Source organism: Thalassophryne amazonica, chromosome 8, assembly GCF_902500255.1.
Source record: "Thalassophryne amazonica chromosome 8, fThaAma1.1, whole genome shotgun sequence".
Taxonomy (NCBI): Eukaryota; Metazoa; Chordata; class Actinopteri; order Batrachoidiformes; family Batrachoididae; genus Thalassophryne; species Thalassophryne amazonica.
In genome coordinates, this window is record NC_047110.1 from 107,399,127 (window position 1) to 107,426,242 (window position 27,116).

At 40.5% G+C, this 27,116-nt stretch overlaps 1 protein-coding gene and 1 long non-coding RNA gene across 2 annotated transcripts in view; one reads left to right on the top strand and one right to left on the bottom strand.

Moving 5' to 3' along the window:
• tead1a (TEA domain family member 1a) overlaps positions 1-27,116 on the top strand; it is a 116,730-nt gene that overhangs the window by 70,583 nt on the left and 19,031 nt on the right. The window contains exons 3-4 of the mRNA XM_034177208.1: positions 18,224-18,288; positions 25,075-25,137. Of these exons, the coding sequence (XP_034033099.1) occupies positions 18,224-18,288; positions 25,075-25,137 (128 nt within the window). The remainder of the gene's footprint in view (positions 1-18,223; positions 18,289-25,074; positions 25,138-27,116) is intronic.
• LOC117516272 lies at positions 10,339-27,030 on the bottom strand. Its single transcript, XR_004562350.1, has 3 exons — positions 26,957-27,030; positions 24,198-24,206; positions 10,339-10,350 (listed from the first exon to the last, which is right to left on the bottom strand). It is a non-coding gene; the product is annotated as an uncharacterized LOC117516272 (long non-coding RNA).

Sequence of the window (27,116 nt, forward strand, 5' to 3'; positions counted from 1 at the left end):
GTTTTTCCTTCCCACTGTCGCCAAGTGCTTGCTCACAGGGGGTCGTTTTGACCGTTGGGGTTTTTCCGTAATTATTGTATGGCCTTGCCTTACAATATAAAGCGCCTTGGGGCAACTGTTTGTTGTGATTTGGCGCTATATAAATAAAATTGATTGATTGATTGACTTAATACAACAGTGCCGTGCATGTGGTGCACTCTGGTTTCAAGGGATTTACAGGTGACACTGGTTTGTTGAATTTATGTTTGACAAACAAAATGCCGTTGGCCAATGAAGACAATAAAACCAGCCCCTTTGCACCAGGAGTTACACTGAATTTATACACACCTCATTCCAGTTTCCATCATGGTGTCAAGATAGGGACTCATAATTAAGTAATTCAGAGATGAATAAAATTTGGGATGTGTGTGGTCTGCTTCAGACGCACAGACGCTAGCGACTTTGTGGATGACAAAAACTTAGCTATTTTTTATTGAACTCTGAGCTCACATTGTAATTTTAAATGTATTTTATTTGGTGTTTCCCATCTTTCAACACGTTGATGACAGTTTACCTCGGGACTTACAGTCGACACTCGAAACAGTGCAGAGGGGCTACAAACAGCTGAGCGCTCTGTTTTTTGCTCGGACTCTAACAGCCGCCGCTTTAAAGCAAATATCTGTCGTTGTTGTTTGGACGTACAGCAGCCGGCCTGATACCCTGACCTGCAGATGTTCCACAAACAAAACATTGTGTTGATACTAAATTGCTGTTTGAGCTACTTTGTATTGATCCATCACTGATCAATCAATCTCTATTGTGTTCTGGACCCATGTGGCAGGTTGAATGATGTTTGTTTTATCCTGTTGACTTTGTGTTTATCAGAGTGACCTAATTGACTGGGACACGGTGTGGATTCAGAGGCCAAATTGAAAGAACAAAATACTGATTGGGGGGGGGGGGGGGGGTCAGGATGGAAATGCATCAGCAAGTTTAAATGATCAGTTAGTACAGGGTTTTGTTCTGGTGCTTGACTCATGATGGGGACACAGTGACTTAGCTTTGGATTCAAATTCAGGCAGGGAATTTCATTTTGGGAACATTTTCTTAAAAACAATTGGTGTGGAGTGATACACTTATGTCCAGATGCAATGCCATTGTGATACTTGGGTGCCGATATGAGATACATCACAATTCTTATGCGCCTGTCACACCATGACGGATCAGGGAAACATGAGGAACTGATACGATATCCATTTGTGTTCATTTTTGTCCTGTCCTTTAACAATTTACTAATTGTGTTCTTGCCATTTGATGCCTGGAAAGTTTTGTGCCTGCTCAAATCTTTGAGTGGTCATCAGGCTAACAGCTTTCTCAGTGGCTGCACGTTTGTTTACCGTTTTATCTTCTATTTGTTTTTTTTACTTTTTGCTATTCTCTTGGTGAGAAAGTGCAGCAGAGAAAGAAGATTGTTTGACATCCTCAATGCTGCTGCAGCCGCGCTGAACACTGGCACAGTGAGAAGACGCAATCAGTGCACCAACATAGTGAGAAAGTATGAGGTCATGATCCTTGAGCCTGCCAGATTCTAGCCACATTTGCATTCAGATCTCAACAAATCCTGCTCGAATCCTGCTCGAATCCAGCTCGCCCCAGCGTGCATTTGTCTTGAAATAGGAAGATCATTCTGCTGAATACGACTTTATGTTGCCAATGGAAATGTGACCTCATCTGTCCATCAGTGCCCCAAATCCACAGAAGACTGACAGATTATGCGATTTTTGCCACCAGACAAAATATTTAAATATGTGAATAATTCAGAAATTCGCTCTGTCCGTCACAGTGTGATGACACCTTTAAAAAATGCGAATCCATTTTATGATCTACGACAAATTTTGTTTACTTTTTGCACCATTAGACCAACTGTAAAGTTAAATAACCCCATAATGTTGTATGTATCATGTTTGATACATAGATTTTCTGGGTCAGACATTATAGGGATAATATGTTTCTAGAGACTGTTTGTCATCAGTCATATTTACAAAAAAAAACCAAGACAAAAAAAAACAAACAAACAAACAAAAAACCATTACGTTTGTGAGATTTCGATTTTTAGGAGCAGTATATTGCATATTTGGTAAATGCATAAATATAGGCAGGTGTGGCGCTTGTTTCCAGTGTAGAAGGTACCCAGTTCAAACCCCACCCTTGCCCAGTTTCCATGTAATGTGGAATTGTCTCAGGAAAGGCATTTGGTGTAAAACTTGTGCCAAATCAACATGCAGATCTGCCTCAGATCTGCTGTGGATAAACAAGGGAGCAGCCAAAGGGATTTATTTTTACATAAATAAAACACTTTAGGAAGTAAAATGCTGCCTAATTCATGGCCTTCATGACCCTGTACTAGAATGCATCAAAAGTAGTAAATAGAGTTTGCGTAGTGATTTCCTCATGTTTGATGCTGAATCTTCTGATGGTTTGTAAAAGCCAGCGTGATTCCGCCGGTGCACGTTGCCAAACTCTTATTTCAGCTTCAAATGAACATGACATCATCTAGTACTTAGTTTAGACCAGGAGGCAGAGCTGTGGTCTTATACACCTCTCTGCAGCTTCTCTCCCCCTGCCATCCCCCTATTACCCCATCCCCGTAGAGACGGTGCCTGCTCCCAGACCACCAATAACTAGCAAAAATCTATTTAAGCATAAAAATTCAAAAAGAAAAAATAATATAGCACCTTCAATTGCACCACAGACTAAAACAGTTAAATGTGGTCTATTAAACATTAGGTCTCTTTCTTCTAAGTCCCTGTTGGTAAATGATATAATAATTGATCAACATATTGATTTATTCTGCCTAACAGAAACTTGGTTACAGCAGGATGAATATGTTAGTTTAAATGAGTCAACACCCCCGAGTCACACTAACTGTCAGAATGCTCGTAGCACGGGCCGGGGCGGAGGATTAGCAGCAATCTTCCATTCCAGCTTATTAATTAATCAAAAACCTAGACAGAGCTTTAATTCATTTGAAAGCTTGTCTCTTAGTCTTGTCCATCCAAATTGGAAGTCCCAAAAAACAGTTTTATTTGTTATTATCTATCGTCCACCTGGTCGTTACTGTGAGTTTCTCTGTGAATTTTCAGACCTTTTGTCTGACTTAGTGCTTAGCTCAGATAAGATAATTATAGTGGGCGATTTTAACATCCACACAGATGCTGAGAATGACAGCCTCAACACTGCATTTAATCTATTATTAGACTCTATCGGCTTTGCTCAAAAAGTAAATGAGTCCACCCACCACTTTAATCATATTTTAGATCTTGTTCTGACTTATGGTATGGAAATAGAAGACTTAACAGTATTCCCTGAAAATTCCCTTTTGTCTGATCATTTTTTAATAACATTTACATTTACCCTGATGGACTACCCTGCAGTGGGGAATAAGTTTCATTACACTAGAAGTCTTTCAGAAAGCGCTGTAACTAGGTTTAAGGATATGATTCCTTCTTTATGTTCTCTAATGTCATATACCAACACAGAGCAGAGTAGCTACCTAAACTCTGTAAGGGAGTTAGAGTATCTTGTCAATAGTTTTACATCCTCATTGAAGACAACTTTGGATGCTGTAGCTCCTCTGAAAAAGAGAGCTTTAAATCAGAAGTGTCTGACTCCGTGGTATAACTCACAAACTCGTAGCTTAAAGCAGATAACCCGTAAGTTGGAGAGGAAATGGCGTCTCACTAATTTAGAAGATCTTCACTTAGCCTGGAAAAAGAGTTTGTTGCTCTATAAGAAAGCCCTTCGTGAAGCTAGGACATCTTTCTACTCATCACTAATTGAAGAAAATAAGAACAACCCCAGGTTTCTTTTCAGCACTGTAGCCAGGCTGACAAAGAGTCAGAAGCTCTATTGAGCTGAGTATTCCATTAACTTTAACTAGTAATGACTTCATGACTTTCTTTGCTAACAAAATTTTGACTATTAGAGAAAAAATTACTCATAACCATCCCAAAGATGTATCGTTATCTTTGGCTGCTTTCAGTGATGCCGGTATTTGGTTAGACTCTTTCTCTCCGATTGTTCTGTCTGAGTTATTTTCATTAGTTACTTCATCCAAACCATCAACATGCTTATTAGACCCCATTCCTGCCAGGCTGCTCAAGGAAGTCCTACCATTATTTAATGCTTCAATCTTAAATATGATCAATCTATCTTTGTTAGTTGGTTATGTACCACAGGCCTTTAAGGTGGCAGTAATTAAACCATTACTTAAAAAGCCATCACTTGACCCAGCTATCTTAGCTAATTATAGGCCAATCTCCAACCTTCCTTTTCTCTCAAAGATTCTTGAGAGGGTAGTTGTAAAACAGCTAACTGATCACCTGCAGAGGAATGGTCTATTTGAAGAGTTTCAGTCAGGTTTTAGAATTCATCATAGTACAGAAACAGCATTAGTGAAGGTTACAAATGATCTTCTTATGGCTTCGGACAGTGGACTTATCTCTGTGCTTGTTCTGTTGGACCTCAGTGCTGCTTTTGATACTGTTGACCATAAAATTTTATTACAGAGATTAGAGCATGTCATAGGTATTAAAGGCATTGCGCTGCGGTGGTTTGAATCATATTTGTCTAATAGATTACAGTTTGTTCATGTAAATGGGGAATCTTCTTCACAGACTAAAGTTAATTATGGAGTTCCACAAGGTTCTGTGCTAGGACCAATTTTATTCACTTTATACATGCTTCCCTTGGGCAGTATTATTAGACGGTATTGCTTAAATTTTCATTGTTACGCAGATGATACCCAGCTTTATCTATCCATGAAGCCAGAGGATACGCACCAATTAGCTAAACTGCAGGATTGTCTTACAGACATAAAGACATGGATGACCTCTAATTTCCTGCTTTTAAACTCAGATAAAACTGAAGTTATTGTACTTGGCCCCACAAATCTTAGAAGCATGGTGTCTAACCAGATCGTTACTCTGGATGGCATTTCCCTGATCTCTAGTAATACTGTGAGAAATCTTGGAGTTATTTTTGATCAGGATATGTCATTCAAAGCGCATATTAAACAAATATGTAGGACTGCCTTTTTGCATTTACGCAATATCTCTAAAATCAGAAAGGTCTTGTCTCAGAGTGATGCTGAAAAACTAATTCATGCATTTATTTCCTCTAGGCTGGACTATTGTAATTCATTATTATCAGGTTGTCCTAAAAGTTCCCTAAAAAGCCTTCAGTTGGTTCAGAATGCTGCAGCTAGAGTACTGACGGGGACTAGCAGGAGAGAGCATATCTCACCCGTGTTGGCCTCCCTTCATTGGCTTCCTGTTAATGCTAGAATAGAATTTAAAATTCTTCTTCTTACTTATAAGGTTTTGAATAATCAGGTCCCATCTTATCTTAGGGACCTCGTAGTACCATATTACCCCATTAGAACGCTTCGCTCTCAGACTGCGGGCTTACTTGTAGTTCCTAGGGTTTGTAAGAGTAGAATGGGAGGCAGAGCCTTCAGCTTTCAGGCTCCTCTCCTGTGGAACCAGCTCCCAATTCAGATCAGGGAGACAGATACCCTCTCTACTTTTAAGATTAGGCTTAAAACTTTCCTTTTCGCTAAGGCTTATAGTTAGGGCTGGATCGGGTGACCCTGGACCATCCCTTGGTTATGTTGCTTTAGACGTAGACTGTGTTTCATAATTATTGTATGGCCTTGCCTTGCAATGTGGAGCGCCTTGGGGCAACTGTTTGTTGTGATTTGGCGCTATACAAGAAAAAAGTTGATTGATTGAGTTGATAGTTTAGGTCTACAACAAATTCATTGCACGCTGTGCTGGATAGAAGCAATACTACCTTCTTTTCACCTTGTCGATAAGAAATTGAAGGGTTCAGATGCAAATACACAGTGTCTCTGTTTATTTAAATAGAGAAAAAAGCAGTTTAAAATGGGCAGTTAAAGGAAAACACATTAGAAGATACATGGATTTCCATAAATAAAACAAAAGTGGTATAAAAATTCTTTAATATTTTGCATACTGTTAGTTACTTAAGCAGCCAAGTAGATGTCACCTCAACTAAAAATTTGTGTTTTTTGGAGAAACTGTGTTTTGCATCTGAGCCCTTCAGTTGAATATGCATGATATCAACTCTTAAAAATACATTTTTTATGCTGTAAAAACATACAAGGAAGCATCAGGACCCGACAGACTTAGACTTTTGTTCTCCTGCAAAGATATCGTCTATATGTAAAAAGCAGATAAAACTTATTTTGAACAATAAAACCACTCAGTAATGCTTATTTTCTTTGCTACATAAATTAAACCTCAGTATCTGTAGTAAGTTTTATGTTGGCTTGGAGGCTTTGTGGTGCCAATTCCTATATTCTGTAGCATGAAGCAGATGAGAGCCAATCCATTGCAGTTTACGTCCCAATACCCATATTTACAGCTGGGTGGATTGGTGTGATGCAGGTGAAGATTGTATGACCAGGACCAGAATCTGGGCCTACATATTGGTAACCCACTAAGCTATTTTGATACCTCTGAACATTAAACGGTGAGATAATCCTCCAGAAAGAGTTAACCGAGACCTGTCAGGGTCTAAAAATACCCCCAGTGGCTGCTGGAAAATGGACCGAATTAGAAAATAAGGTGAGATTCTGCAGAGGTGCTGATGTGCAGGATGCACTTGTTGGTTACAGAGGAAAAGCAGAGATACATGTAGAAAAAGTACAAAGTACTGGCCAGTGGGTTTGTGGCATACAAAACACATGGATCCACTGGACGCACATGAAAGTCGTGTAATTGCTATTGAACCTTTCCTGCCTGCTCAGCCGAGGATCAGGAACCTGTGGAAATCCGACGTATTACAAAAGGCTTCAGCACACTAATATGGGTTATTACAGCGGCTGAATGTGTTCTGTCTCTACTGAATCTGAGATATCAGTCCAAACATCTCTCATATCATTTTCAACAAAGCCCGGGCCCAGTTTGTAAGTGGTTTGTTTCCAGCACAGAAAAGCATGTTGCAAAAAGCATCTGCGTGTCTTTATCTAACTGCTTCATCTGTGTGTGGCTCAGTATCTGCTTCTGTTTCTTCTGGAAAAATACAGAAAATATTAGCACTCTGGTGTCGCTGCAGCTGCTGAAATGTTCAGTAAATGTTATTTTCTCCTTCATTGTGTTTTTAACACACAAATGTAAGCACATTAGGGTGTGTCCAAAATGAAGCCAGTGTGGAAGTGCAAAACCTTGCAGTTCCTTGAATGGCCACTTGAAGCTGCCTCCAAAAGTGAGTCAGTCCCCATACAACCCTAAAATGGCCAACGTTACAGCAGAGATAAACACATCCCGGGACAAAATAAACATATAATTCATTGTCTTAAGCTATTTTAAGCTAAAAAAAGGTCTGACTACATAGGGGTGTGGTCACTTTGAGTGACAGCTAGGATGTGCAGAGGACGGCAGCCACCCGGATGCTGCTACCAGTGGCTGCTATCTGCTGTGGACCTGACTATATTTGTCCTTTCTGAGCATTGTATGACAAATATCTTGGATAATATGGCTTGCTGTTTCATTAATTGTACTAATGGACCATCTGAGAAATGTATGCTGCATTTTTTTTTTTCTTTGAGTTCATTCAGTTTTTATGTTAGCACTGTTAGCAGGTATCAGTAGCTTGGTGATATTAGTTCCACTGATTGTGCCATTATTAGTGAGGCCATATGCCAATCATGGGTTTTAAAGCCTACACACATTGTAAAAATCACCACCTAGTCTGCAAAAAAATTGCAAATCAAACACTCAAACCAAAGTTAGCTTGTTAGCCTTAGCTTGTTTGGTAACTACAAGTTGGGGGAAGTGTTTAGGCTTTATTCGTCCAGCCTAGGTCATGCCAGTCTTGACCATCCTCCACTTCTTAATCCATGTATGGGTTGGCTGTGAGTTAGGCGGAATCAGATACGGCTAACATGGCGTCATTTGGAACTGCCCCATTTGTGCTTCAAACCCACTCTTCAGAAAACCTATGGATGATGTCATTTTATTTTCATTTATATAGCGCCAAATCACAACAGGGTTGCCTCAAGGCGCTTCACACAAGTAAGGTCTAACCTTACTAACCCCCAGAGCAACAGTGGTAAGGAAAAACTCTCTGAGGAAGAAACCTCAAGCAGACCAGACTCAAAGGGGTGACCCTCTGCTTGGGCCATGCTACAGACATAAATTACGGAACAATTCACAAAACGAATATACACGAAAAGCTGTTGGTGCACAGGACAGGAGGGTCTCCAGCACAAATACCACACCCATCTCTGGATGGAGCTGCACCTTAAACAGAGAAAAAACAGAATCAGTCATCAGAAAGACAATAAATACAGTATAATTTGCCACCATTAAACAACAAGAAAAACAGAAGAAATAATAAGGTGATCGCCGGCCACTAGCCCTAAACTTCACTAAAAGAACCAGAATTTAGGTAAAGTTGAGGCCGCAGCCCGCTCCAATTACTAATAAATGAATTAAAAGAGTGAAAAGCGTAGAACTATACTATGCCAGTATGCTAGCCATACGAAAGGGAAAATAAGTGCGTCTTAAGTCTGGACTTGAAAGTCTCCACAGAATCTGACTGTTTTATTGATGCAGGGAGATCATTCCACAGAACAGGGGCACGATAAGAGAAAACTCTCTGACCCACAGATTTCTTATTCACTCTCGGGACACAAAGTAGTCCTGCACCCTGAGAACGCAAAGCCCGGGTCGGTACGTAAGGTTTAATTAGGTCAGCTAGGTAGGGAGGTGCCAGTCCACGAATAGTTTTATAGACTAGTAGCAGAACCTTAAAATCTGATCTCACAGGGACAGGAAGCCAGTGAAGAGACGCCAAAATGAGTGTAATGTGGTTGAACTTTCTGCTTCGTGTCAAAAGTCTGGCAGCAGCATTTTGAACCAATTGGAGAGCCCTAATGCTGGACTGTGGTAAACCAGAAAATAGAACATTGCAGTAGTCCAATCTAGAAGAGATAAATGCATGACTCAGGGTCTCAGCATCAGCCATAGACAGGATGGGACAAATCTTTGCTATATTTTGCACGTGTCAAACCCTGTCACACAGGGTTTCTCCAGTGTGACACCATACAGTCTATGGGTGTCTTCAGCTACACTTGACTATTTACACGGTGCATAAACCGAGCATAGTAAGGCACAGCGTGCAAAGGTGTTGTACATTATACAAATAATTAATGTTTATGAGTTCAATGGTACAAATATTTTATGAGATGAAAAATGGAATGTTCCATTCAATGAGGCAAAAGGTGGAACGTACCGTGTATAAAGAAAATCAAAAATCTCAACATAGAATTTGTATGCACAGTCAATGTTGCAGATCTTTCACATTTTTCCTTTTTTTTGTTTCCCTTTTTCTTTTCTTTTTTGCACCCTACTGAGTTTTGAATTAAGCAATTCTGTCGTTCCCTTCAAGCGACAGATTCTGTGGGACCTGTTTAGATGGTTTAGAAAAATTACTGGATGGGGAAATGGATCATTTACTGGAGCAGCCACCAAAGCTCCCTGAGGTGAAACATTGAAGGTGAAGTTTTGTGCTCTTTCCATTGTTTTATTTTGTTCAAAACTTTGGGGTTCAGTTACATGTACTACTGTGCATCAAGGACCCACGTTTGTAAGACGTATCTGAATATTGTACTTCATAAACTTTCAAATTTTAGTTTTTGCTGGTCTATGGTGCGATCCCTTTCTGCTGCCTTACGAAATCACTGGTGTGCAGAGCCATGCGTTATTTTAAGACCAAACACACAGAAGCACAAGTACATTTTCGATGAATGAATAACTATTGTTATTATAAATACTGATGAACAGGATCCATTAATTGGCCCTTCTAGGTTGCCCCTGGAGTATTTCTCCTTTTGCTCCTCCAGAATCCTGAGCTGCACTGCTGATGTTGTAACCTGCACAAAGTTGCACTCGGCTGTAATGAAGCTACGCTCAGAGGCAGAGTCTGGGTCCTGTGGTCTCCGAGGTCTTATCGGGGTGCACAACAATACACAGCAGTCTGCTCCCTCTTTGTTAGCGAGCGAGGTCAGCATGGCTTTGACCTTACTGTGAAAGATATTCAAGCTGAAGCTCTTAATCACCGTGCTAACAGAGGAACAGGTGAGTCTCTGCTGAAGAAAGCCTTTATTACGCCACCAAGAGTGTACACCGTATTTCTGCAGGTGCTTTGTGACACCTGGCTACAATTTTCTGCACGCATTAATTTGTACTGTACAAACACGACAGAATATGGAAGGGTTTACCCGCTGAGATGAGGCGCTCAAGTCCTTTTGAGCTCTTTAATAAAATAATCATATGTTCTCAGCTGCCCATATTCATTGAGGGCACATGATTTTATCTATGCATCATATATGATTGTAATTATGATTTAATATTTGCTTATTTATCATTAATTGATTTTATGCTGTGTAGCACTTTGTACTTATGTTATAAAACACTGCGGTGTGAATTTCATTCCTGCATTTCAGCCCTGCAACACATTCCATAAAAGGTTGGGATGGTAAAGAATTTAGCACTTTGTAATGTTGCCATTTCTTTTCATAACACTTAGAAGACTTTCTGGTGTTGAAGATACCAGGCAATGAAGCCTTTCAGCTGTTTTGTCCCATTCTTCCTTGAAACACATCTTAAGGTGTGCAACAGTATGGGGACATCACTGTTGCATTTTTTTATTTCAAAATTCTCCACACAATCTCTGTTGAAGACAGGTCATGACTGCAGGCAGTCCAGTCCAGTATCCGTACCCTCTTCTTTCACAGCCGTGCTTTTGTAATGTGTGCAGAATGAGGTTTTGCATGGTCTTGTTGAAAAATTCATGCACGTACTGGGAAAAGATGTTGTGTTTAAGGCAGCATATGTCGCTCTAAAATCTCAGTGTGCTTTTCTGCATTAATGCTGCCCACATACCATGACAGACCCTGGCTTGTGGATAATAGTCGGAATGGTATTTTTTGCCTTTGGTCCAGAGCACACAGTGTCCATTTCTTACACAAAAGATCTGGAATGCCGATTTATCTGACCACAATACACATTTCCACTGTGTGATGGTCCAACCCAGATACATCCAAAGCCAGAGAATCTGATGCTTTTTCTGTACAAGGTTAACATAAGGCTTAATTTTTCCACAGTAAAGCTTTAAGTGGCATTTGTGAATGTAACGCTATATCCCCCTGACTACACAAAGATTCCCAAAGTAATCCCTTGTCCATGTGGTTATATCAGCTATTGATGAAAGACAGATCTTGTTGCAATACCATCTGAGGGATCGGTGATCACGGGGGTTTAGTTTAAGGCCCTTGCTCTTTATACACTGGAATTCCCCTAGTTTCCTTGAATTGTTTACCATGCCAACTTTATTTATAAAGCACGATTGCAGTCACCTGTTGACATCACCTTTCTTTAACCTCATTACTATTCCTAAATTGACCTTTCCCAACCTTTTTTTTAGAATGTGCTGCCAGGCTGTAATGCAGGAATGGATGTATTTTAAAGTAGGACGGTGACCCGCGAGGAACCACAGGTTCTAGATGTGGTCGTTTGTACTATATAGGGAGCACAGCTGACTTTTGGGGAAAATCTGTTTACAGTTGTGCTACATTTTTTAAGTACTGAGTTTAATCTGTTTTAGTTATGTTCAATTTTCTAAAATGAGTTTTTGTCATCAATAAACTTTTCTGAAGCTGCTTAATCAGTACAATATCCCATGAAAAGAAATTACAAATAACTGTAGTTTTATATTTTCACTGTGACAGTGTTCACGTTACATCAAATCCACCCCCCCCCCTTTTTTTTTTTGGCCTCTATGAGACACTGTGGAGACATAATTCTGCTGCTGGGAGACTGCCCCTCCCTGAGCCTGGTTCTGCTGGAGGTTTCTTCCTGTTAAAAGGGAGTTTTTCCTTCCCACTGTCGCCAAGTGCTTGCTCACAGGGGGTCGTTTTGACCGTTGGGGTTTTTCTGTAATTATTGTATGGCTTTTGCCTTACAATATAAAGCGCCTTGGGGCAACTGTTTGTTGTGATTTGGCGCTATATAAATAATATTGATTTGATTTGATTTTGTCCAGAGTGTGAACATGTTAATTCTGGGTTTGGGGTCACATGGATAAAGAAAAAGACCAGATTTGAATCTGCTGTCTGGAATGTTAGAGGATGGACAGACTGATGAATTCTGTCAAGTCTGCAGCAACCTTGCGGGCTTTTATCTTGAAATACAGACTCTTATTGTACAAGTGCAACATAAACAGGCTTGTTGATTCCAAGAATTACTGATTTCTCAAGAACTATTGGTCCAATCACCTTGTTGTTTTCACAGCTTGAATTCTCCTGACAAAATACATAAGGATGCCAAAAGACAAAAGTCAGATCTTTCTGGATTTCAACTGATGCTCCGGATACACAAACACACAGAGGCCACGCCCCCTTTTTATTATATGAATGAAATGAAGTTGAAAATGCAAAACATGAAATATATTGCAGTCATACTGTTTGTAATTAAATAGAAATCTGTTAATGTAAGAGTCACTGCATTTATTTACCCCAACCTTTTCCTGATTTGGGTTGTATTATTATTGTTATCATTATTATCATTATTATTATCATTATTATCATTGCACAAGCAGACTGTATGCAAACGAATGCAATATTTACGAGGACTGCATCAATCGTTTGGTTGTGTTTTGTCTTATAGAGCTGCAATAATTAATCGATTATTAAATTAACTCCCACCCATTTTGATAATCGAGTCATCATTGCAAATAAGTTTTCTGAGCTTCTTCCACATGAATATTCTGCGCTTTCTTTCCTCCTCTTTGTTGCACATTAAAGCAGCTGCACCTGCTTTTTGTGAGGTTGCTCACAGATCTCTGGTTTGTATCTGGTCTCCTGAATTTGGAGGATTCTGTGTCAGATGGTTGTTGTTTCCTGTAAATGGGCAAGTTGTCGTGTTGCTGCTGCAGCCAAACAAGAGTTCAAGAACGACCACTTCAGTGGTTCCCTTTTTTTTTCCAGTCCAGTCTTGTCGGTTAATAACTACTTTCACACACTGTGGTTACAGCCTGGAGACTGTGTGTGTGTGGGGGTGCTTCTGTTTGTCATGGTTAATGACCATCTGACTTTGGCCTTGAAGTCTTTCACTGGGCAAGTACAGAAAGAAAGAAAGATAGGAAGAGGGAGGGAGAGTAAGGGAAACCCATTCAGCAAGAGAGGGAGAGAGGAGGGGAAAAACAGGATGGATGGACAGAGTGAGGGAGGGGAGAGGGATGTGTGCCGCAGGGTTAGTGAAGGATGATAATTCACCGTTAAGCCTCCTAGAAAGACCAGCTGGCCCCTCTGGAGTCAGATGTCAGCCTCCGCAGCCAGAACTCTGTGTGTGTGTGTGTGTGTGTGTGTGTGTGTGTGTGTGTGTGTGTGTTGTCGTCAGTCGCAGCTTTTGACCGCTAGAAGGAAAACACCTGCATGGGGAGCTGTAGATTTTATCAGTCTAAGCTCTCTATCTCGGAGAGAGTGCGATTGGTCAGACACACACACACACACACACACACACATACACACACCATCTGCTGGTGAGTTTGGTCTATTGTTGCGAGCCATTTGGGTTGTGTGTGTAGAGATTTGGCTTTGTGCTGATCTTGACCACGAGTTGGCCAGCTGGCCCGACTTTGGTTTTCCACTTGGTCGCCACAGAAAGTGGCAGCGGTTCATTGGCCAAACCAAACTAAGTTGCAACTGAAGGCTGTTTTCAATGTCTCTCAATTAAGTTTTTAATTTTAAACACCACAACATTGGAAAATACTGTGGACAAAAGTGTTTCATGATTGCTAAAAGTGAACATGAAAAATCTGGTTCATCACCAAGACCATCTACCAAAAAACAAAACAAAACCGGTGACAAGATCTTTTCACTACTTTTCTGATGTGTACACTATCAAAGAAACAACCCATTAAACAGGCTGTTACGCCTCCTTGTGGTGAGCAGGACAGGCCTTGAGTGCTGCTATTGCTGGTGCTTATCTTGAGATAGTGTATTGTGAAGTACATGAGGTTCTACAAACTCCCCTGGAAGGGACACCAGTCCAACACAGATAACTTCACCAGCTGAGGTTGGTACCCATTTGGAACTGGGTGGACAGAGATAAAGCAGATAAATTGGCTCATCCAAGGATCAAACTCAGATCTACATATTGTTTGTCCAACTGCTATTCCACTGATCTACCTATACTCCCAAAATGTCAAATATTAGGGTACTCACGATGTAGATCCTGAGCATCTGTCAATATCCAAATAGACATGAAGAAGGAGTAGGTCCTATACAGGCCTGAGGTGGTTACTTCCCCAGCCAAGGCTGGAACCCATTTACTGCAGGATGGATTGGGATGGAGCAGATTAAGTATCTCCTTCAAGGCCACAGACAGGAATCAGACCCAAGTCTACAAATTAATTGACCTACTGCTGTTCCACTGAACTACACAATCCCAAGATGCCAAATAAAAGAGTACTCGACATCTAGACCCTGACCATCTGTTAATATCCAAATATGTATGAAGAAGTCTCATACAGTCTTGGACCGATGTCTATCCCAGGATACCATAGAGTGAAGCGGATGAGAGTCTACAACACCCTCTGGATAGAGCAGATGGGTAGTGTGAAGCACACATCTGGAATCAAACCGCTGCACAGAGCAGGTGCCCCGTGTCTGAACATGATCCACAATGGTGAAGGGATGCCCTTTGCTGAGGGCCCTTCTGGTTCCTTACAGCAGCTGTTGTCCACAGTCAATTTTTGTCCAACTATCCGATGTTATTTTTCCATTTGTTATTATTGACGGTGAAGTCCACTAAGACTTTAGATATCGATAAAACTGAATTCTTTGATTAGTAGTCAATTAGTTGTTGCAGCACGAATCCCAACCAGGATTTATATTTTATTTGGGGGGGAGGAGCAGCTGTATGGTACTTTAGCGGTCACCGCTCTGTGAAATGCTTAAAAAACAAACGTCTCCGTCGCTGCTTTTCTGGATGCAGCTCAGCGTGTTTTTAATGCTTCTTTTTTTTCCCCTCTCTCTTGCTAATCTATACTGGCCTGGTCATGCTGAGTGTGCTGTGCTCCCGATTGAATAGGTTGAATTATTCAGCATTGTAAATGTGGGTGTCTGTGTGTGCGTGCATGCACGTGCACAGACATAGGCATGGGTACAGCTGGCCTGCTGGTTCCTTTAATCAGGGGATGGCCGGTCTGCATGAATGCCTGTATTGTTGGGTCATGTGTATTTAGGATCATGGCGTGTGTGTGTGTGTGCACGCGAAGGGTTCAACAGGGGTATTGGTGATTACAGCACTACTCTGTGAAACTGGACGTCACGTTGTGGCCGGGTTAGCGGCACTAAATCAGGCCCTAAGTTGTTTGTCAGGCCCCATGTGCTTCTGTGTCAGAAGCGACTCAGGTTATTGTTTTTGCGGCAGTGCAGCGACAAGCGCACACTGCTCTGGTGCAAACTGCAGGCGGTGAAATCCATCTGTGTGCTGTTGCATACCAGCGAACGGCGCACCGTGCAGAAAGGTGGGAGGACAGGTGTGATACGTGGGAGTGTCTTTTGAAAGAGGACGTCCTGAAAGTAAACGTTGGACATGAACATGTTTCCGCAACAGTTTGTCAAAACACTGTAAATTTAAAACGTAACAGTGGAAATCTGGCCTTGATTTCCATCCCGATTTCAAAATTGAAGTCTGTCTTGATTTTTTTTTTTTAAGTCTAAATTCATTTGTAATCACAGTTCTCACTAATACCTACTGTTTAATGCCCAGTTACATAGGATTGTAACAGATTATTGAGGATTACACCAGATTACCTACAATTCCAAGTATAAGATTTATTTATTTATTTTGCATATGCACCAACCTGTGTGCAAGACACTACTTCCTCTTTCTCCAAAACGTCTTCTGTTGAAGAGAGCGAGATGCTGTTCATGGGTTTTGTGTTGCAGAGGAGGATCAGGGTAGGGTGGTCCTTAATACCTCCGCCAAGGAGGTTATGTTTTCGGTCGCGTTTGTTTGTCTGTCTGTCAGCAGGATAACTCAAAAAGTTTTGAACGGATTTTGATGAAATTTTGTGGAGTGGTTGGAAATGACAAGAGGAACAAGTGATTAAATTTTAGTGGTGATCCGGACCACGATCCGGATCCCGATGCTAACGCGTTAGCATGTCTATGGCATTTTCAATGTTAAAAGTTAGCATTAAGCAGTTGCAGCTGTCATCACGTTCGGGTGCATTTGTTTTCAGATTGTAATATTTCTTAAATTTATTTTTGTTTATATATCTAATGATTATTATATACAATTTTAGAGAAAGAGACAAAAAGAAATAGATCACTGTGCCAAGGAGGGAATCTCTTTAGGGTCAGTGACCCTATGGCCTTGTTTAGAGAAGTGTTTCATAAATGTTAAAAAACTCATATATTTGCAGTTTAGTTGAATAATAAATTGAATTTTGTCTCTTATTTGTTTTTGTCTATAAGCACATGCAATATCAATATCAATATCGGTGCTCAGATGACAGTAGCTTCTGGGAAAGGTGCAAGTTGCAATAAACTGTGATGCCAAGTGCTAAGGATACATGCTATCCAGTCACAGCAGATGAAACTTTTTTTTTTTTACTACTGAGCAAACATCATTGTTAGACTTTTTTAGGTTCAATGATTCCACGGCGTGTAGATGTTATGGCGTCAGTGACCCCATGGCCTTGGCGGAGGTTTGCACTCTCTGAGTGCTTCTAGTTTTCAAAGTTTTGAAATTTAATACTCTGACCCCTTGAATAGGTTCCTAATTGATGAGAAAACATGCTGTGTAATATTTTGTTTGTATAAATTAATTTTTAGAGGTAGCCGAAAAGCATTGAACTTTTGTTATTTTCATGTTATATAACGTTATACTAACTAAAGCTTGAAAATCACCTGTGGTGGCCGTCTTGAAGTTCTAAGTGAGCGCCAGGAGGATTCATCAGGACTTTTAGTGTGTTGTTTAGGATGGGTTTGGGAACCTTTAGTTTGTATAGCATTATATTGCAGAAAATAGCAAAATTTCAATGCTTTTGAGCTACCTTTAAAAATTAATTTATACAAACAAAATTTTACACAGCATGTTTTTTCATCAATTGGAACCTATTCAAGGGGTTAGGCTATTACATTTCAAAACTTTGCAAAATAAGAACCACCCTAATCAGGAGGAGGCTTCTGCTCAAAGAACAGGAAGTCTTGATTATTGCATACTGCAATATATGATTACTGCCCACTTTCACCTACGTTTACCCAAAATTATCCCTGATTGACAGCAATTAAATCCATTTATTCACTTCTGTTGGATGACAATTTATACCAATGTCATTGTACTACAACCCTACTTTTCCCACCAGTTACACCTGATTTCAGTCCCCAATTGAGTATCTGCTCCCCCCCCAACAACCAGGTATCAACAATTGGCTATGGGAGACAGGTTAAAGGCACATGATAATAGCCTGGTAGGATGAGGGTTAAAGGTACTTATCTGAACCTGGCTACAGATTTAATCCCATACAGGCCACTCTGAGGCTTGTTGGTGCCGGTGCCTATCCCCCGGTTCAGTAATGTGAAGTGGACAAGCATTTATAACTACCCCTGTACAGGATGCCAGTAGGTTACTAGGTTAGGGAAGTAGCCTACAATGGACTGGCATGTTTGGTCCAAGGACCCAAACCAGTTGTATGACTGGGAATCAAACCCAGGTCTACATATTAGTAGCCAAAATAACTAACTGTTTTCCACCATTGGGACAACAATGTTATCTGCTGGCGTTGCAGATGAGGCAGCTCAGTGTTAAATGAGTTGGAATGCCTCTCAGAAGACTGGGGTTCAGTTCCTGCTGAAGCTATCCTGGATCCAGTTCACCCAGCTGGAAAAGGGTACCAGTTTTGGCTGGGAAAGTAACTTGCTGTTTAAGAGGTAGGAGGCAAAAAAAAAAAAACTTCCCAAAGAAACAATTTTTGTAACTTTATTTCTAGCCTACCGAGTGAATCAAAATGGCCGCACAGTCCTTACATGGGGTTTGAATGCTTTTCACTAATAGGTAGTAGGTAAAAGCGGAGACTATTTGCATGCACGCATGTGGAGATAAAAGCTTTCAACAGGGTCTTCTATTTCTTTTTGCTGTAGGTCGAAATGAACTAATTGCAAGATACATCAAGTTACGAACAGGCAAGACACGGACGAGGAAACAGGTATGAACAAAACTCACACTGTGTACAGAGTGTTTTATGTAAACTGCAAATTTAAGTGTTGAAAGACCATTACTTGGGAAAAAAAACAGATTTCAAAAAGAAGTCACTGTCAGATTTTTGGATGTCAGCGATCTTGAGTCCAGCGTAACTCCTTATAACTTCTTAATTATACTTAACTTGTCTTTTCCACTCTGATTACTGCACACAGCAAAAATTCAGAACAGCCGTGTTCCTTCGGAAACCTTTTAACCCTCTGGAGTCCACAGTATAATTGAGTGTGTTTGACTACTTTTGGTTTTACCTTCATAATTTACCTTAAAAAATGGTTTACTTTGCCGTTTGGTATCATTTTGTTCAACACAACCTCACTTGTGTGACTTTACAGCTTTTCTTTCATTCTGACATATTTTATTAATACAATGAACCTAAATTCACACAGAAACATAAAATCTGAATAGAAGTTATTTTTTTTATTTATTTTTTTTACTGTGAAAATCAGAAATATGTTTAAAAAAAACATTTTTATAACTTAGAATACAAATATAAATTGTAAATTTCCAAAAGATTTGTTCAAATATAGCAAACAAAAACGTTATATACAACTATTTACATTAAAATGCAGGAAATGCTTCAGGCATTTTTTGTACAACTGTTTACATGCAATAAAATGCCACACAAATTATATTTGTGCCACTCAGAAAAACAATTCTTGTCCAAAACAAGACTTCTCTGACTTGTGTTGGACATACTGGACATTGTAATGACCTGATACTTTGTCTTTGGTGGCTTTTATTTTTTTTCCTCACCCAAAAAAGCCCATGAGGGGTCGTTGATCACTCCACGTGGAATTGGTGGTTTTGATTGGTTTTACGTGATGTATTTTTCCACCAATGATAAAGGGGAAGTGGTGTTGCATATCAAAATGTTCAGCACAATCTTGGCTTTCTAAATGTGAGACATTTGTCTAGAACACTGTGTAAAGATATAATCTCTTAATGGAAATATGATAAAAAAGTTGACCAGGAGAGCATCATTAGGACTCTGAGGGTTAAAGTTACCTTTGTTCTGTTATTGACTGTCTTGATGTAACATGTTGAAAAACATCACCAAAACCCCCTAGTTTTCAGAAAATCACTTTGTTTGTATTTATAACTACTCATTCCAGTGTTTGCTGCTAACATTTTGAGTCGGATTTTTATGGTCAGGTTGAGTAATTTGCATAACAATGGGCAAACATGAAAAAGCCCTGCAGCTACAGGCCTGCTTTTGATTATTTTCTTCCTCACAAAATGCACTGTGCATGAAAAGAAACCTTACTGCTGTACAGCATTCCTCCACGAACTAAAGTGAAAACAGCTGAATAGATCAGCAGCACACTTGTTATAGGGTTTGTATCAGATGGGGTCCAGTGATGCACTGCATTTGGGGTAGAAAGGTCATTTTGTGGTTAAAAAGGTCAACAGTCCCACGAGTGAAACTGGGAACACACCAGTTGTCACACAGGCTGACTTTGGTTGATCAAGAGGTCAAAGGTGACCATTGGAAGATCATGTTTCCATACGGCTTATAAGGCTTCATATGTGTCAGCTTTGGGCAGGCGAAATGAAAAACAAGATACGAAACAATCGCCTTTTTGTGATGAAGGTTGAGTAAAATGAAGAATTTGTTTTCCTAAGCCGCTGCTGTTGGCAGATAAAACTGTTCCTGTCAGTATAAAAAAACAACAACAAAAAACCCCAAAAGTTTCTGATTGTAACGATTTCAACTTTTGTTGTTGTAACTTTGACGCCTCCATCTGAAGCAAAATCCAAAACAGAAACTCGGTAACAAAACGTGAAAGTTAAAGGTCATTGCACTGTGAGATGTGTGTGTGTTTGGTGGCTCTGGTTGTCTCATTTTTTTATTCATTCATTCATCTTCTACCGCTTAGTCCAATTAAGGGTCGCGGGGGGCTGGAGCCTATTCCAGCAGTCATAGGGGGTGAGGCGGGGTACACCCAGGACAGGACGCCAATCTGTCGCAGACCCACAAACAGACAAACAAACACAGACACACCAACACACACACCTACGGACAATTTAAAGATTCCAATCCACCTAACCCGCTTGTCTTTGGATGTGGGAGGAAACCGGAGCACCCGGAGGAAACCCACGCAAACACGGGGAGAACATGCAAACTCCACACGGAAAGGCCACGGGAATTGAACCCAGGACCTTCTCGCTGTGGGGATTGTATAAAACAGTGCTAACCACTAAGCCACCGTGCTGCCCTTATTTTTATATTTGTGATGTAAAAAGCACAGTTACCGTTGGGGTGAGTCTTGAACACACAGTCACTCAAATTCTGAATCTGAACACAAAATAAAATCTGCAGTTTGTTGGTTTTAAGGCTGCTGATGATATGGTAACTTTTGTAACTCAGTAAAAAATAAATTGACATCAGATGAAGATTGAACCTGCTTACCGTAGCGCTGTAAATGAGCATGGTACGATCCTGTTTTGACAAACAGCAAGAAGGTGTTTAAGTTTGCTGTCAGTAGTTGTTGCATAAAATATTGTAAAACTGGTGCAAAATATTGCCGGCTACACAAATGACAAGATAATGAATGTTACGCCACTTATGTCATCATTATGTAGCGTAGACTCTCTCACCACCTCCATCTCTGACTGACTCGCAGCGTCCCTGCAGCAAACAGACTTCAACTCATCTACCAATATCGGCAAAAAGCTGGTCGTCATCGTGTCTCACAGCAACCTATACTCAAAGTTTTTAAAATGGAGTAATATCTCCACCTGCTGGACATTTAGACAGTTGTAGTCTTACACACCTCTCTGCAGCTTCTCTCCCCCTGCCATCCCCTCATTACCTCATCCCCGTAGAGCCGGTGCCTGCTCCCAGACCACCAGTAACCAGCAAAAATCTATTTAAGCATAAAAATTCACAAAGAAAAAATAATATAGCACCTTCAACTGCACCACAGACTAAAACAGTTAAATGTGGTGTATTAAACATTAGGTCTCTCTCTTCTAAGTCCTTGTTAGTAAATGATATAATAATTGATCAACATATTGATTTATTCTGCCTTACAGAAACCTGGTTACAGCAGGATGAATATGTTAGTTTAAATGAGTTAATTCAAAATGCTGCAGCTAGAGTACTGACAGGGACTAGAAGGAGAGAGCATATCTCACCCATATTGGCCTCTCTTCATTGGCTTCCTGTTAATTCTAGAATAGAATTTAAAATTCTTCTTCTTACTTATAAGGTTTTGAATAATCAGGTCCCATCTTATTTAAGGGACCTCATAGTACCATATCACCCCAATAGAGCGCTTCGCTCTCAGACTGCAGGCTTACTTGTAGTTCCTAGGGTTTGTAAGAGTAGAATGGGAGGCAGAGCCTTCAGCTTTCAGGCTCCTCTCCTGTGGAACCAGCTCCCCTCCACAGCATGTCTTTTTCCTGGTTCTCTCCCTCAGCCCCAACCAGTCCCAGCAGAAGACTGCCCCTCCCTGAGCCTGGTTCTGCTGGAGGTTTCTTCCTGTTAAAAGGGAGTTCTTCCTTCCTACTGTCGCCAAGTGCTTGCTCACAGGGGGTCGTTTTGACAGTTGGGGTTTTTTCGTAATTATTGTATGGCCTTGCCTTACAATATAAAGCGCCTTGGGGCAACTGTTTGTTGTGATTTGGCGCTATATAAATAAAATTGATTTGATTTGATTTACCATTCATGCAGGTATAACAGAATTTCACCAAGAGCTCTTATCTTTTTAATTTCAGTCAACGTGAAATTTTAAGGCACTTGAAAGTTTTTAAATTTAAAACAATTTTTTTGGGGGGGGGGGGGGGGCAGATAATGTGGTGTTCAGCATGGCTCTGCAGAGCAATAATTTATGACTATCACGTGAAAAGACGAGATAGTGTATAAAACTAACTTCAGCTAATCTTTTCAAGGTCAGTCAACTTGAAATTTTGAGGCACCTGAAAGTTTTTAAATTTAAAACAAAAAAATCTTTGTGGACAATGTGGTGTTCAACACAGCTCTATAGATCAATAATTTATGACCACGACAAGGAAAGACATAAAACTGTATGAATCATGATAAAACTAACTTCATCTCATCTTTTCAAGTTTAGTCAACTTGAAATTTTAAGGCACCTGAAGCTTAATAATTAAAAAAAAAAAAATTAACAATGTGGTGTCCAGCACGGCTCTATAGAGCAATAATTTATGAATATGACAAGAAAAGATGCAAATGTGAAAAGATGCAAAACTGTATGAATAATTACACTGAAAAAAGAAACTACTTGAACCAACTTAATTGAGTTTTGTCAAATTATACTAACACGTGTTAGTCTAACTTATTAACTTAATTTCAAAGAACTTAATTCATTTAGGTGTTACCAATTGAAATGATTCAATTAAGTTTATTCTTTTTTCAGTGTATAAAACTAAAGCCCCCATCACACATAGCAAGAATGTGGAGGAGCCATTCTGACATGGCAAATATTGCCATAATCCGACGCATTCGGGAGGAAAAGAGGCGTGGTCATCCGTGGTTTGAATGCATCCGAACTGCCTCGTGCACACCTGCAGGATGCAGCCCAAACATATTTCAGACAACAGTCAGATGACACAGACTGATGTCAGACGGCACCAACATCGGAGCTGTCACTCACTCACTCAATCACTCACTCACCTACTCACCCACTCACCCATGCAATCAAATCTCCGCTCGTCCTCACATTCCCAGCACTAAATTGACCTCTCATCAGTGTGTGTCTCGCATGATAGAGTGTGCGCGCGTGTGTTCACAATGAGTGAATGAGGCGCGTGTTCTGTGTGTGTACAACAGGTGATCAAAGCAGTGTGTGAGTGTGTGGCCGAAATGTTCGCTCAGCTGTGTCTATATGTGTTCATAAACGCTGTGCCAGCCACTCCGCGAGTGCACGTGCGCCCCACGCACAGGAGCTGTCCATCCAGAGAGCACACAAACAGGCTGACAGCTGTCAGTGATCGCCTGCTGTTAGTCCGGTGAAAAATCCCTTTAGGTGTTTGATCAGTATATACTTGCATTGCTAGATTTTATTTGTCCGGCTGGACTCCATAACTGCTGTTGAACTGTGCTGGCAGTGCACCAACTTCCTACATGTGTGCAACTTTCAGATGCAGCCAGTGGACTTTCTCTGCTTTTTTTTTTTTTTTGTCCAACTCTTTTTTGTTGCCGTTTCACTTGATATGCATCTTAACACAACTGTAGTTGGATTATTGTTGTGGGACGGTGCTTCATATGGGATTTATTTATACCAGAGGTGGATTATGAATTTGTCATTTGATCGACATTGCCATCACACAGCGCAGCCGGGTGAAAGGGACTTGACCAGCTGTCTGCGCTGCGCTGTGGTGCGCGACGTACCAGAGGTGAGTTACATGTTTATTTATGTCGTCATGTGCTGGGCAAACATTTCCACATCACACCTGCTACAGATTTAGGAGGTGTATGTGTAATAATACGTGTGTTATAGCTGTGACATCCCGTTCAGCTGCGTTGCTGGGCGCTGCGCCAAGCCTCTGAGGCACGCACAGTGCCACATACATGTTATTACATAAGAACATTTCCTTTGCCCTCCCTGGCCGGGGTCGAGTGGAGGTGGACAAACGTGGCACAGCATGTCGACAGGCTTTGCTGTGACCGATCGATCTCAATCAGCCACGATCAGATCATTTCAGATGCTGTTTTGATGCCATCAGAATATGTAAAGTGCAGTCAGATGGTCATCAGATTACACATGGATCACTGTCGGATAGGTGTCCCATCTCGACGGCGCCCGGAGAGTTTTGAACATGTGCATCACACCTGGGGCCGCCGGCCGATTTTGACCAACTGTGTCAACTTCCGCAGATGGCTGTCAGAACGTTTTGGAACTGAAATCCCACACTTTTCAGATGTGCGCCAATTCATAAGTCTGACACCACTCTGCGTGATTCCGGCTATGTGTGATGGGGGTATAAGTTCAACTCACCTTTTCAAGTACAGTCAACTTGAAATTTTAAGGCATCTCAAACTGTTTAAAGTTGAAACAAGTTTTCTTCTTTAACAGAGTGTTTGTTGAAGATAGTTCAAGATTGTACATTGACCATCATGCATTGCATACAGCAACATTCAAAGCCACACAGAGGCAGTCAAGCTACAGCCGCTAGCGTACTGGCTATGGCTAACAACCCGTAGAGTAGTTTTACTTCTGAGGAGCAGAAAATATTTGGTATTCACAGCATTTGATGCATTATGGAGTCTCATGTTTGCAAAAACCTTTTTTTTTACCACCCCCTCCTGGACAGAGGTGTGTATTGCATTTGGATTATTCCCCATCTGCACAAGTATTTGGAGTCCTGCTTGAAAATTAATTCTTGCAGAAATACTTCAGAAATATAAAGTCATTTATTTCCAAAGGTTATGAAATGTACTTTATGTTTTGTTTTTTATGTACCTGTGGAATGTTTTCGTAATCTGCATGTTGTGAAGGTCTTGTTTCCATGGTTTTTGTCATACTCGCTTCAAAAAACAAAAGATGCCCGCAGATGGATCTAGTCATTGTGTGTGTGTGTGTGTGTGTGTGGGAATAGACCTTTTATAACCATGGCAACTAACTGTTTGGTTTTTCCCTCTCTCGCCTCCCCTCGGCCCCTCCTTTTCCTCCTCTCCTTCTGTCCTCTTTCCTGTCCTCTCACTCCTCCCATCTCCTGTTTACTCTCCTCTTTCGCCAACCCTGCTTCCTTTTCTGCTCTTTTCTAGGTATCCAGTCATATCCAAGTCTTAGCCAGAAGAAAATCCAGGGAATTTCAGTCCAAACTAAAGGTGAGACTCCCCTAAACCTGTATAATCCATAACAGTGACTGCCACAAACAGCGCAGAGATAAACTGCCATTTTTCTGGCACTGAAAATTTGATTTTTGGGTCAGTTTGGCATTTTGATGATATACAGTGAGTAATTATGATTTATCTATTTTCAGTGTATTTTCTTTCTGGTGACATAATTTCATCTTGATATTCAAGATGTTTTTCCCCCAAACATTCTTTGACAGTATGTGTGTGTGTTTTTTGTTTTTTCACTTTAAAAAAGAAAACGTCAGAAAGCCTGATGGCTTCAAATGTCAGTTTTACGTAAAGGGTCATTCGGTAATGTTAAAGGTGGTTTTGGTGACATCTAGTGGTCAGGCTTCATATTGTAGCACATCCTGTAATTATGTCCTTTTTATTTATTCAGTGAAAATGATAGGTTGTTGTACATTTGGAGGCACAAATAGACATATCAAGGGCTTCAAGATGTACAGATTCCCTTCAGATCCAAACAGAAGAAAAATTTGTGAAAATAAAGTCAGCTGTGTGGGATTGAAGTGACTTCATCATCAAAGCTTTGAGGGATAAATTAAATGTTCAGTCCCATGTTCAGTAAAACTCACCTAAACTGTCATCGTATAAACCGGATATTCACAGTCACCGGACAAAAATGTCCCAAAGTTTTTGCATTGTTTTCCATGTAATAAACATCATATATAACGGATGTTGTACATTGGATTTTTCGCTCACATCGCATAAAATGTCCCGTCCGATCGCAGTGTATTTCCATTAAACCCCTCGCATGTGGGACCGGAGTCATTTCCGTGATTAAAAATCCGACCATTTATTTTTTTTCAGGCTGCACATTGAAAGTAGCAAAGTGTCAAATCACAGCCAACTGTGATTTGACACTTTGCTGCTTTCAGTCCTTCGTCTGCCATCATATTATAATAGTATCTGCAGTGCACGCTGATTACAAATTAATCAGAATCATCCACAACTTTGTAGCAAGAAGTCAATAAAAGAGGAAAATGTTCATCTTACCTTTGATTTGGAGCTAATGATTGTAGAAAGAAAAGCTTGTTGAGGGTCAAATTAGTCCAGAATAAAACATAATCCAGAGAAGGAGAACTTTAAAACTGTCGTCACTGCATGACACAGAGTTACAGAGCAGCAGCTGCATAAATCAGGCTTTAAATTAATTAAATAAATCATCATAAATTGTAAATTTATATCAATTTGATAGCTTAACTATTTTTATATTTATTTTGATAGCACCTGTACCTAGATGTGTTTCTGTATGTGGTTAAATTATAAAAAAAAAATGTTGAAAACATTAAAGGTTCATTCAGCGCAGTTGGAACCAAAATGGCACCATGTTCTGAGTTGACGCCACTCTTTCAGTTAAGGCGCTGTATCTGGCATTATTTATGTCGCACTGGAGTGTAAGTCACATTTATTTTTTAAATGTGATCAGATCAGCGTCAAGTAAAAGCCACAGACTATATATCCTGGTCAAAGCCTGCGTGACATCTTCCATAGGTTTTCTATAGAGACCTGGAACAGCTGATATGAAGCCTGTATCTGGGTGTTGTCATGTTGGCAGCAGCAACAGTGCTGACTTTGGCTACGTCGCGTCATACCCATAAATGGATAAAAGGGGCGGATCATGGGCGGCTCAGTGTATCACGAAAGAAGGCTGAACACGCCCCTTTCTTTGAGTCTGGACCAGCTAAGCTAACAGACCAACCTCCAGCTGCACTGCGACATCAGTGGCAGGTCTGTCTAAAATTGCTTCATTTATGTGTTTATATGACGTGTTTCTCATATATTATACAAAAGCGAGAAATAAACACTTCTAAAACTGAAAACACTGTTTTTGAAACCTAATAAGACCTCTGAAGTGACTTAGACATTTTGCCTGTGTTAGCTTGATGATGTCACAGGCTGGTAGCTAGCGGCAAAACTCCATTTTGTTTGTGTGTAAATATATCCTC